At 40.0% G+C, this 13,885-nt stretch overlaps 1 protein-coding gene across 1 annotated transcript; it reads right to left on the bottom strand.

Annotated features, from left to right (window-relative positions):
- Window positions 1-11,936: 11,936 nt before the first annotated feature.
- On the bottom strand, window positions 11,937-12,884 carry LOC114673969 (olfactory receptor 7A17-like). Its single transcript, XM_077979896.1, has one exon. The coding sequence runs from the start codon at window positions 12,882-12,884 to the stop codon at window positions 11,937-11,939; it is 948 nt and encodes a 315-aa protein (XP_077836022.1).
- Between the last annotated feature and the right edge of the window lie 1,001 nt (window positions 12,885-13,885).

The following is a 13,885-nucleotide window of genomic DNA, read 5'->3' as shown; positions in this document are numbered from 1 at the left end:
GGGGCCGCTGGGTTTACTGAGAAGGAGGCAAAAACAACAACAACAATAACAAAAAAAAAAAAAAAAAACAAAAACCACACAAAATTTACTCAAAACCAGGGAACTCAAGAAATCACGCATGTTGGCTAATTATTGGATTTCTTTGCCGACAAGTTACAGTTACCATCGCTACCTGGAGAAGTCATCCCTACGTCATTGGTCCTCAAACTGTGGTTCCTGGAACAGCCCCATCAACATCACCTGGGAACTCATTATATATGCACCTTTCATGCCCGCCTGACCAACTGAATTAGATACTCTGGGTTTGGAGCCCGCATTCTGGTGTGTGTTTGTTTGTTTGAGATGGAGTCTTGCACTTTCGCCCAGGCTAGAGTACAGTGGCACAATCTCGGCTCACTGCAACCTCCACCTCCTGGGTTCAAGCGATTCTCTTGCCTCAGCCTCCAGGGTAGCTGGGATTACAGGCACGCCCAGCTAATTTCTGTATTTTTAGTAGAGACAGGGTTTCACCATGTTGGTCAGGCTGGTCCGAACTCCTGACTTCCTGATCCTCCCGCCTTGGCCTCCCAAACTGCTGGGATTACAGGCATGAGCCACTGTGCCTGGCCTTTTAATTTTTAATTTTTTTTTTTTTTGAGACAGAGTCTCACTCTGTTGCCCAGGCTGGAGTGCAGTGCTGTAATCTCAGCTCGCTGCAACCTCTGCCTCCCGGGTTCAAGCAATTCTCATGCCTCAGCCTCCTGAGAAGCTGGTACTACAGGCGCAAACCACCACACCCAGGAAATTTTATTTTATTTTTTTTGGTAGTTTTAGGAGAGACGGGGTTTCTCCAAGTTGGCTAGACTGGTCTCAAACTCCTGACCTCAGATGATACGACCGCCTCAGTCTCCCAAAGTGCTGGCATTACAGGCGTGAGCCACCGTGCCCGGCCTGCATTCTGGGTTTTAACAAGCCCTCTAGGGAATTCTGATGCACACTCGAGTTTGAGGACTATTGCTTCAACGCTTGCCTGTGTCCCTAAGCAATCATCCCCTCCCCAGCATCCCTGGCTGCTCTTGCCCTTTCTGCCTAAGGCATGGGAATTAGGAAATTACGGAGTGAAAATTCCCTAATTCTAGGCAGATTTCCAATCCTCAGAAGGCTTTTTCTTCCATTGTGCTGCATTCCTGTAATTTGTTTTTCATTCTGTTTTAGAGACAAGGTCTTGCTCTGTTGCCCAGGTTGGAGTGCAGTGGCACCATCCTAGCTCACTGCAGCTTCGAACTTCTGGGGTCAAGTGATCCTCCCACCTCAGCCTCCCAAGTAGCTGGGACTACAGGTGCAAGCCACTGTGCCCGGTTGTAATTTCTACATGTTAAATCCTCTGGATCTTGGATGCTCCTTCTGCTAAAAAATAATAACCACCTTAATAATCATTGTTTACATTTCATTTATATTATCAATTTCCCTACCTAAACTCAACAAAAAAATGGAATTTTGAAATAGAAAAATCCTAGAGTTTCTAGATATAGAATTAAATTTTACCCCCATTTTCCGTTATCTGATTCTCATCAGATCAAAATATTCTGCCACACAGAAATGGCTCTTTAAAACCTGCCCATGTTGGACATTTACTTACTTTCTAAGTTTTCTTCAATACAAAGAAAGTTTTTGATTAATTTTAGTTTTATATTTTCTTCTCTTAGGATAATCTGCAAATGGCCTTTCTCAGTTTTTAAAAAAATTAAGACATTTCCAGCTGGGCATGCTGGCTCAGAATCCATACCAAAAAAAAAAAAAAAAATCAAAGGACTTCCTAATATAATACCAATAGCCGAGATGTTATGTGGGGGAGTATTACATTAAAATATCTTTAAGAAATTAACATAATCTATACGTGTGTTTTTAACACATGAACAAAAATGTCTACCCAATGGCACGATCTTGGTTCACTGCAACCTGCGCCTCCTGGGTTCAAGCGATTCTCCAGCCTCAGCCTCCCAAGTAGCTGGGATTACAGGCATGTGCCACCGTGCCCGTCTAATTTTGTATTTTTAGTAGAGACGGGGTTTCACCATGTTGGTCAGGCTGGTCTTGATCTCCTGACCTCAGGTGATTCACCTACCTCGGCCTCCCAAAGTACTGGGATTACAGGTGTGAGCCATCTTCCCTGGCCTCCTTTAGTTATTTTAAATAGTGTTTTAAAAAGATAAAAATAAGTGTTTAATGATTAGTTAGAAAAAATAATGTTAAATCCCATCTCTGTAGTCCCAAATACATTTCAAATAGACAAGAGACTACTTAAGCTATCTGAAGAAAACATGGATAAACATATAGATTATATGTATTTATACATGGATATATATAATCTTTGAAAGTGCAAATTCTTTCTGAATAATTCGCCTTTGATAGAAAAAAGAGATCAGCAACTGGAACCATAAGTTGAAAAATTCTGAATGAGAAAATGTGTCTTGCAGAAAGTTAGAACACAAAAATAATCTATTTAACTGACAAAAGTTAGTATCATTATAAAGACAAGTATAAATCATTGAAATATTAATGCATTGCTGGGGAAAATAAACAGAATATTAAAGGTTCATAAAATGAACTGTAAAAAAGGTAATAAATGTTTGAGAAAATGTTTTGTTTTTACTGTTACTCTAAAAAAGTAAAATTAACAATAACATACCCCTTTCACTGAGGGAATTAAAATGTCTGCATGAAAGAAGAGTAAGAATGCAAAATTCCGGCTGGGCGCGGTGGCTCACGCCTGTAATCCCAGCACTTTGGGAGGCCAAGGCAGACGGATCATGAGGTTAAGAGATTGAGACCATCCTGGCCAACATGGTGAAACCCTGTCTCTACTAACAATACAAAAATTAGCTGGGCATGGTTGCACCCGTCTGTAATGCCAGCTACTCGAAGCTACTTGGGAGGCTGAGGGAGAGTTGCTTGAACACAGGAGGCGGAGGTTGCAGTGAGCCGAGATCGCGCCACTGCACTCCAGCCTGGAGACAGAGTGAGACTCCATCTAAGAAAAAAAAAAAAAGCAAAATTCCATCATGTCGAAAGAAAGCATTTCAGATACTGCTATGAAAAGACATTTGGTCTCCCTTTCTGAGCTAGAGAAATGAACTCAGCTTTGCCTATGGATCTCTTATAATTATGCACATTGGCACCAAAAAAAAAAAAAAAAATCTATAACAACATACCCCAAAGCATGAAGAGGGATCATCTTTGAGTGTTAATATCAATCTTGATTTTTAGATTCCTTTTTAGTACATTGTTTGAAAATTGCAAATAAACACATGTGCAGCCTATCCTCAAGAAAGAAAAACTTAAAAATGTGAAGATATTGTCAATACAAACGTTATAAAATCAATATTGTAAAATTTGATTTTGTTAAAAATTATCAGAAAACATTTAACATTCTGTTAAAACAGAAAGAAGTAGCAATAAAGATCAAAGCCGAGTTAATGAACTAAAAAGAAGAAATATTCTGGAACTGAAAAATAAATTCCCGAGCTAATTCTTCGGCAAACACAAACAAATAGAAAAAATTAGATAAAAGTGTAACAAAAGGGATACAAAGAGGGAGAAAGAACAGATAGGCCTGGAACCAGGAATGAGAAAAAAAATGAACACAGAGGTAAGGAAACGCTCAACTTTGCAAGATAATTTATTTATAATGCCATGTTAAAATATTAAAATATCCAAGAAACAAACTTATTTCTGGAAAAACGTAAGTGCCCAAAGTTGAATCAGGATGGAGGAAAACAGATCAATAACCAAGGAAGGAACTAAATAAAAAACTGAACTTACTTCCAAAAATGATCTGGTGAGGCTGTGTGGCAGGAACAACAGGAGAATTCTCCTTTAAGAATTAAAAAGGAAAGGTATGTTTATCATTAGTAATTGTTTGTCAGTGCCCTGGAAGTTTCAACCAATGCAATCCAAGGAGAAAAAGAAATGAGACCTGTATTAAAAAGGCAACACAATTTTGTTTTCAGATGATGGATTGGTGGTGGATGATGGATTGGTAGCTGAAAACTTTTGGTAGCTGAAAACTTTCTTTCTCTCTCCCTCCCTTCCTTCCTTCCTTCCTTCCTTCCTTCCTTCCTTCCTTCCTTCCTTCCTTCCTTCCTTCCTTTTTTCCTTTTTTTCTTTCTTTCTTTCTTTCTTTCTTTCTTTCTTTCTTTTTCTTTCTTTCTCTCTCTCTCTCTCTCTTTCTTTCTTTCTTTCTTTCTTTCTATCTCTCTCTCTTTCTTTCTTTCTCTCTCTCTCTTTCTTCCCTCCCTCCCTTCCCTCCCTCCCTCCCTCCCTCCTTCCCTCCTTCCTTCCTTCCTTCCTTCCTTCCTTCCTTCCTTCCTTCCTTCCTTCCTTCCTTCCTTCCTTCCTTCCTTCCTTCCTTCCCTCCTTCCTGGCAAAGCCTCACTCTTCTCCCAGGCTGGAGTGCAGTGGCACGATCTCGACTCACTGCAACCTCCACCTCCTGGGTTCAAGTGATTCTCCTGCCTCAGCCTCCTGAGTAGCTGAGATTACAGATGCACGCCACCACGCCTGGCTAATTTTTGTACTTTTAGTGGAGACGGGGTTTCACTATGTTGATCAGGCTGGTCTCGAACTCCTGACCTTATAAGCCCCCCGCCTCAGCCTCCCAAAGTGCTGGAATTATAGGCGTGAGCCACCAGGCCCAGCCTGAAAACTTATTTTAACTGAGCATGATTTTAGTAAGGCAGCTGAAACAAAACAAATACGTAAAAAGCGGTAGCCATTTCAAGGTGGCATTCAGAGGTACATTCAGAATGTTTTTTAACCATTGCTTTTATCTAGTTCCCATGGGAACAGGCATGGAAATTATGGGAACTCTGTACTCTCTTTGTAACTACTCTGTAAATCCAAATCATTCAAAAATAAAAATTAACAAAAAAGTGAGTCCAAGGGAAAATAAAAGTAGCATTCATATGTACGGTTGAATCTCTTAGAAAATATGTCTCCATCATTTCAAACATTAACAAGCATGCATGCTGGTGAGGTTATGGAGAAAAGGGAAGGGCTTATACACTGTTGGAGGGAGTGTAAATTAGTTCAACCATTGTGGAAGGCAGTGTGGTTATTCCTCAAAGATTTAAAGATAGAAATACCATTTGGTCCAGCAATCCCATTCCTGGGTATATACCCAAAGGAACATATATCCTTCTTTTATAGAGACACATGCATGGGTATATTCATTGCAACACTGTTCACAATAGCAAAGACATGGAATCAACCTAAATGCCCATCAATGATAGACCAGATAAAGAAAATGTGGTACATATACACAATGGAATACTATGCAGCCATAACAAAGAACGAGATCATGTCCCTTGCAGGAACATGGATGGAGCTGGAGGCCATTATCCTTAGCACATTAACACAGGAACAGAAAACCAAATACCACATGTTCTCACTTGTAAGTGGGAGCTAAATGATGAGAACACATGGACACATAGAAGAGAACAACACACACTGGGGCCTATTGGAGGGTGGAGGGTGGGAGGAGGAAGAGAATCAGGAAAAATAACTAATGAGTACTAGGCTTAATACCTGGGTGATGAAATAATCTGTACAACAAACCCTCATGACACACATTTACCTATGTAACAAAACTGCACATGTACCCTTGAACTTAAAATAAAAGTTAAAAAGAAATAAAAAAAAAAATCCAAGAATATAAAATTCCTGGAACAGGAACGGGAAACTTGTAAATACTCAACAAATAAAAGTCATAATAGCTAAAATCTATGAAAGACTTATATATTTTATCATATATTTTATATGTCTTAGTTCATATATTTTATATATATATTATATACGTGTCATATATTTTATATGTCTTAGTTCATTTGATCATCATCACAATTTTTTTTGATTTAATGAATGAAAATGTGTTTATAGTAATGCAGTAATAACATGAGTTCACTAGATCTTAGAGACAATTGAAAAAACTTCTCATGCATGATCTTCTTTAATTTAATCCTCATTTTAAACTAAAAATGTTTATTATAGCTATTTTTAAAAATTGATACATAATAGTTGTATATACTTATGGAGTGCACGTGCTATTTTGATATATGCATACAATATATAATGATCACAGCAGAGTAATTAGCATATCCATCAACTTTTATCATTTCTTTGTGTTGGCAACATTTCAAATCTTCTCTTCCAGCTATTTGGAAATATACAATAAATTATTGTTAACTATAGTCCCCTACTGTGCCATCAAACACTAGAACGTATTCCTTCTAACTGTATTTTTATACCCATGAGTCAACCTCGCCTCATCACCCCCCTTCTCTTCCTACTGTCTGATAACTATCGTTCTACATTCTAACTCCATGAAATCAGCGTTTTAGCTCCCACATAGGAGTGAGAACATGCGATATTTGACTTTCTGCGCCTGGCTTACTTCACTTAGCATAATGACCCCCAGTCTCATCCTTGTTGCAGCAACTGGCAGGATTTCATTCTGAACAGCACTCCTTTGTCTAGGCACCACATTTTCTTTGTACATTCATCTAGTGATGAACACTTAGGTAGATTCCGTATCTTGGATATTGTGAATAGCGCTGCAATAAACATGGAAGTACAGATATTTCTTTGATTTGTGGATTTCCAGGCTGGGCATGGTGGCTCATGCCTGTAATCCCAGCACTTTGGGAGGTCGAGGTGGGTGGATCACCTGAGGTCAAGAGTTTGAAACCAGCCTGGCTAACATGGCAAAACCCCGTCTCTACTAAAAATACAAAAATCAGCTGGGTGTGGTGACATATGCCAATCCCAGCTACTCGAGAGGCTGAGGCAGGAGAATCACTTGAACCTGGGAGGCGGGGGCTGCAGTGAGCCGAGATCACGCCATTTCACTCCAGCCTGGGTGGCAGAGCAAGATTCCATCTCAAAAAAACCAAAACAACCACCACCACCACCAACAACAACCACCAAAACCAAAAATGATATACTGATTTCCTTTCTTTTGAATATATACCCAACAGTGGGATTACTGGATCATAGGGTAGATCTAATTTAATTCTTAACTCCATGAAGTGGACATGACAGTTATACTCATTTTACAAATACGGAGACTGAGGCACCGAAATAAGTGAACTAATGTCGGAAGATGTATGCAGTGGGCTTGCAAGTGCTAACTATGAAATCTCAGGAAAATGTTTCTTGAGTGAATCAGTGAATGAATGAATAACTGAATACGATATTATGGATAATTCATATAGGAGCGTCTTTGATACAGGAGAATGGAAACATATTTATTATTTTTTCTTTTTCTTTTTTGTTTTTCTTATTTCATTCCTTGGAAGCACTTTTAATGGCTCCAGAAAAACAGCTGAGAAGGCTGCGTAGGAAACTTTTGAGAGATACTAGAAGCTAAGAGAAGGTCAATTTTTATGAGGAAGGTGAAAGAGCCTCAGAATTTGGTTCTAGAAGAGAGAGGAAGACACGCTCTTCCTCTTAGAGGTTGAGAGAGACACAGGAATTGATTGTGCAGGATGCTTTAAGTGAATGAACTGTCTTCACCACGCTGTCCCCATTTACACCACCAAAGTTCTTCCTTTGAGAGCTCTGCCTGCCTCCTTACCTGTTCTCCATCTCAGATGCTCCGGGGCATTGCTAAGCCTCTAGTTCCCTGGGTCCTGTCTTCCCCGGGTGATGGAGGTTCAACTCAACTTCAGGGATGGATGGAGAGGTGGTCTTGGGCATAAGTCCTCTGAAAGTCGAACTTCCTGCTTCCTGGAACATTTGAGCAGTAGGTAACAGCTGTAAGGGGCATATTTACTATCATTCTCAGAGGTTGAATTCTCATGAATGCCCATTAAATTAATCACTCCGTTTTAACTCTGTTCTCCGAGCGATTTCATTCCCATGAGTGAGGGAGCCAAAATAGAAAGAAACATTTTTTTTTTCTGCTAGTTTTGTATTCTTGGGAGCATCTTGGATACTAGGTATGGGAATGCTTTCCTCTGGGGCTCTTTGCTTACGATATTCTTTTCTGCCTGGTGTGAATTCCATTGTTTATTGTCCTCCCCCACGATGGTTTCCTCAACATTTTATTTTTTAATTTTTATTTATTTAGTTTTGAGTCTCGCTCCGTTGCCCAGGCTGGAGTGCAGTGGCACGATCCCGGCTCACTGCAGCCTCTGTCTCCCGGGTTCAAGCAACCCTTCTGCCTCAGCCTCCTGAGTAGCTGGGACTACAGGCACCCACCACTATGCTAGGCTGATTTTTGTACTTTTAGTAGAGACGGGGTTTTGCCACGTTGGCCAGGCTGGTCTCAAACTCCTGACGTCAAGCGATCCACTGGCCTCAGCCTCCCGAAGTGTTGGGATTACAGGCGTGAGCACCGCGCCCGGCCTCCTCAACATTTTAGATGGAGTTTCTTTGTGCATGAGCAGGCAGGTTTTGTCTTTTTTTTTTTTTTTTCTTTTTAAAAGACCCTGTGAGTCTTGACCAACTGAACTTGGAGTTGTGGACAGGGACCACACACAACTCCGAACAAAACCATTCCAGTGACTTTGCCACAAGTTCTATTCTTACTATTGAAGGTACAATATAGAGAAATTTCCAGGCATGCAAAGAGAAGCAAGATGAGAGGTGGCTTGCCTGGCTGCCCAGGCAGGACCCTGCAGGTATCTACACTTTCACAGGTTCAAAACAAGTTCATTGGATACTCCTTGTTATTCCACTCCAGAGAATATAGACCATCTTTAACAATTCACAAAGGATCTTTTTTTTTTTTTTGATAGAGATGGGGTCTTGCTATGTTGGCCAGGCTGGTCTCAAACACCTTGTGGCAGGCCAGGTCCCACTAATGCAGGCCTCTGTAACAACTGTGTCAGCACTGACTGAGTGGTTAAGTTAAATTTTAAAAACTGATAGAGCCAGTGCCTTTATACAAAGGTGGAATGTTTAAAAAAAAAAAAAAAAGCCTACCCAGAGTTTTGCCTAGGCCTTTCCTGGGCACTGAAACATGAGAAGATAACGAAGGAATTCTTAACAGGATCCATTTAGGATTAAACAAGTTTTATTGGGGATCTGAAGAAACTCCCCAGGCCTCCACAAACAAGTTTATTGGAGGTCTGAAGGAACTCCCTCAACCTCCATGATATATCGGGAGACAAGATAAGGGTAATCATCCCAGCACCTGGACCCATTTAGATTAAGTAAATTTACTGAGGCTACCGAGGAAGGTCTTCAGGACTCAGATTTTAGTTATAGATTAAAAGAAGTTAATCACTTATGTCTTTAGATGAAAGCACACTTACACATAGACATATAGCTTAGAAGGTATATAAGCTCTGGAAAACAGCAAAATTTTTGAGTTGATCTGGTGATAATTTCCAGGCCTTCTCCCTGTAACCGGTTATAGAAATAAAAACTCTCTTCTCTTTAGTTCATCTGCATCTCGTTAATGGGCCATGAAAATAAGCAGCCTGACCCTTGCTTTGGTCTGGGAACAACCTGGGTTCAAGTGATCCTCCTGCCTCAACCTCCCAAAATGCTGACATTATAGGCATGAGCCACTATGCATGGCTAGGACTGATTTTTAAAACCCAAATAAAATACCATTAAAACAGTTGCAGAAAATAAGAATAGTGAGACACAGCATCCCCTCTGAGTGACAATTTTCTGCCTGAAGGAATAATCAACAAGATGAGATCTTTCTCACCAGATGGGAAGACCTACTCTAGGGTTTACAATGCTCATGTGTTCAAGTGATGCAACATTCATCTGGTCAATGCTTTATTCCTGGGTTAACCTCTCACTTGTCTTCTCTATAGTAAGTCATTCCTTATTATCTGCAGGGGACTGGTTTCAGAACAACCTGCAGATAACAAAATCCACTGATGCTGAAGTCCCTTATATAAAAAGGCATAGTATTTGCATATCAGTTATGCACATTCTCTTGTATACTTTAAATCATTTCTAGAGTACTTATAATACTGAATACAGTGTAAATGCTCTGTAAATAGTTGTTATACTTTTTTTTTTTTTTTTTTTTTTGAGACGGAGTCTCACTCTGTAGCCCGGGCTGGAGTGCAGTGGCCGGATCTCAGCTCACTGCAAGCTCCGCCTCCCGGGTTTACGCCATTCTCCTGCCTCAGCCTCCCGAGTAGCTGGGACTACAGGCGCCCTCCACCACGCCCGGCTAGTTTTTTGTATTTTTTAGTAGAGACGGGGTTTCACCGTGTTTGCCAGGATGGTCTCGATCTCCTGACCTCGTGATCCGCCCGTCTCGGCCTCCCAAAGTGCTGGGATTACAGGCTTGAGCCACCGCGCCCGGCCGTTATACTTTATTTTAAAAATTTGTATTATTTTTATTGTTGTATTGTGATTTTTATTTTTTTTAAAACAATTATTTATTTATTTTAAATAAAAAAGAAAGAAATGGAGATATGTGAACTTTCTGACAAAGAATTCAAAAATAATTGTTTTAAGGAAGTGCAGCAAACCTTGAGAAAATACAGAGAAACAATTCAACAAAATCAGAAAGCCAATAAATGAACAAAATTGGAAATTTAACAGATTGAAATTATAAAAAACTCTAGAAATTCTCAAGATGAAAAATACAATGAATGAAATGAAAAATGCAATCTAGAGTGTCAACAGCAGGATTGATAAAGCAGAAGAAATAATCTGTGAACTTGAAGACAGATTATTAGAAAACATACAGTCAGAGGAGGAACAGAATAAAAAGGAGTGAAGAAAGCTTATGGGATTTATGGGGCAGCATAAAGAGGGTAAATATTTGAGTTAACAGGAATCAAGAAAGAGAAGGAATGAACAAACGGACAGAAAGCTTACTAAAAAAATAATAACTGAAAACTGTCCAACTTTCAGGAAAGATATAAATATCCAGATATAAACAGAGTAATCTTTGATCATGAGGACTGAAAATAATTTAGATCATAGAAGAAGTAAAGGAACTGATGATCAAGTAAATACACATATTGTTCAATCATCTGTAGTTTGTGTTATGATTACATTTGTTAAAGGGGGAAATATTTTTTGGACAATGTAAGTAGTCATATTTGTAGGTAATACTAGAATTTTCAAGTAGAAACAGCAAAATGATACAATAAAATAATACAGACCATGACACCAAATCTTTCACTCAGATCAATAAACCTCATTACACATGAACAACAAGCTTCCACACTTCAATGAGTAGATGTATATCATCGAAAACAAATATTCCATAGAAATTTAGTATATAATTGAAAATTTTACTCTATCATATTTAAGGTCATGTCTAACTCTAAGGCCATGTAAAGCCGATTGATTTATGCAAATTTGTCTTTCTGTGTAGACTACACTTGGAACATTTATTTGATGGGCAGCTTTTGACTAAGTACTCAGTGCCAGTAAATATAGTAGAATCCATGAATACTGAGTTCAAGAAGAAAACAGTATCCTAATGGGAGTGTAAAATCCCATAACCAGCTATCAAATACACTAGTACGTTAAAGCCTACATTACCAGGAAGATCAATTAAGGTAGTGATACGGAAATGAATGACAAACACAAAAAGTGAAAAACCATAGCCTCAGAAATTCTTCTCCGATAAAATTACATCAATGGCCTCAGTGCCAAGCGTAGTTTATTCTATAGGAATAGTACAACTCATCACTCTATGAGGCTAAATTGTTTCTGACCCAAGGTTGGGAATAACTTTGAGAAAGGAGGAAAACAAAGGGAAAATATGTTAAATATTAGAGAGAGAAGCAAGCTTAATAATAGGAGTTGCTTAAGTTTGATGAAGCAGTTGAGATAAAAGAGATGGAAACTTCAGGAAATAAATAGAAAGAGCAATTTCCACTTCCATGATCTGATTAAATAACAGTAATATCTGACTCTGAGGCTTTGAGCCCTGCAATCATGGCTATAGTTTCAGCCCTTCAGCCCTAGGACAACTGGCCCTTTTCTAGTTTCCCTCCCAAAGAATTCTTCAGAGCCCTCTTTATGTCCTTATTCCTCAGGCTGTAGATGAAGGGGTTCAGCATGGGGGTGACCACCGTGTACATCACTGAGGCTGTTGCACTTGAGTGTGAGTTGTGGGTTGCAGCCGAGCTAAGGTACACCCCTAGGCTCGTACAATAAAACAAAGAGACAACAGAGAGGTGAGATGCACAGGTGGAAAATGCCTTATACTTCCCTTGAGCTGATGAGATTGCACGTATGGAGGAAACTATCTTAGAGTAAGAGCAAAGGATCCCAGTGAGACATCCCCCACCCAGCAGCACAGCTGCCAAATACATCACTATGTCATTAAGAAAAGTGTCAGAACAGGCAAGGTGGATAACCTGATTAAGTTCACAGAAAAAGTGGGGGATTTCCAACTCTCTGCATAAGGACAACCGCAGCACCATTAAGCTATGTAATAAGGAATGCAAGACACTCATGATCCAGGATACCAGAACCAGCAATCCACAGAGTTGTGGGTTCATGATGACTGTGTAGTGCAGGGGATGACAGACGGCCACAAACCGGTCATAGGCCATCACAGTTAGGAGGAAGCTGTCCAATCCTACAAAATGTATGAAAAAGTACATCTGGGTGATGCAGCCTGCATAAGTGATGACTTTGCTCTGTGCCTGGATATTCACCAGCATCTTTGGGACTGTGGTGGAGGCAAAACAGATATCTACAAAGGACAGGTTGGAGAGAAAGAAGTACATGGGGGTGTGGAGGTGGGAGCATTCAATGATAACCAGGATGATGATCAAGTTTCCAAACACAGTGATGAGGTACATGGAAAAGAACACTCCAAAGAGAAATGGTTGCAGTCTGGGTTCTTCTGAAAATCCCAGAAGTCGAAATTCTGAAATTTGTGTATCATTCTCTGGTTCCATGTGGTGGAGGGAGGTGACTGTCAAAAAAAAAAAAAAGAGAGAGAGAGAAAATACATAACATAAGCATGCTTTATTTACCCGTCAGAAAAGCTATTATTTATATCCTACAGTCAACAAGTTAATTTCTATATTTCGTGTGTGGATCTGGTCTTCTTTATGAGATCTTCCATCCCATCTCTGCTTAGGAATTCCTTTCCCATGATGCTCAACCTTTCCCCAAATGGTCATGTATTTAAAAACTTTGCCGGGTGCAGTGGCTCATGCCTGTAATCCCAGCACTTTGGGAGGCAGAGGTGGGTGGATCACCTGAGGTCGGGAATTCGAGACCAGCCTGACCAACATGGAGAAACCCCGTCTCTACTAAAAATACAAAATTAGCTGGACATGGTGGTGCATGCATGTCATCCCAGCTACTCCGGAGGTTGAGGCAGGAGAATCGCTTGCACCTGGGAGGCGGAGGTTGCGAGGAGCCAAGATGGCACCACTGCACTCCATCCAGCCTGGGCTACAAGAGCAAATACAAGAGCAAAACTCCGTCTCAAAACAAAACAAAACAAAACAAAAACAAACACTTTAATGATAAATTCTCTCATGGATTTGAGGAATTTAAACTGAGTGTTGTCTATGTTCCAGTCTCTGTCTAGACAATGAGTGAACAGTGCTGGAAAACAGAAGTCCCTAAAGTGAAGTATGGAGAAGAATACAAGTAAATCATATGCTGTGTCAGATGGCGACCAGGGCTAATAAGAAAAAGAAAGAAGGTAAAAAAGCGTGGATAGAGAATGTTAATTTTCCTAGGTGTTCAGAGAATACTAGCAGTCAAGGTGAGAGGTGCCCATCAACAGTGGATTGGACAAAGAAACTGTGGTACTTATACACTATGGAATACTAGGCAGCCGTTAAAAAGAATGAAATCAGGTCCTTTCCAGCTACCTGGATGAAGCTAGAGTCTGTTATTCTGAGCAACCTAATGCAAGAACAGAAAACCAAATATCGCATGT

Source organism: Macaca mulatta, chromosome 19 (genome assembly GCF_049350105.2).
Source record: "Macaca mulatta isolate MMU2019108-1 chromosome 19, T2T-MMU8v2.0, whole genome shotgun sequence".
Taxonomy (NCBI): Eukaryota; Metazoa; Chordata; class Mammalia; order Primates; family Cercopithecidae; genus Macaca; species Macaca mulatta.
The sequence above is the reverse complement of the archived record's forward strand: the minus strand, read 5'-3'. Positions and strand labels throughout refer to the sequence as shown.

Excerpts from the sequence above, each read along its gene's own strand:
- LOC114673969 (XM_077979896.1), bottom strand. The coding sequence starts at position 12,884 with ATGGAACCAGAGAATGATACACAAATTTCAGAATTTCGACTTCTGGGA.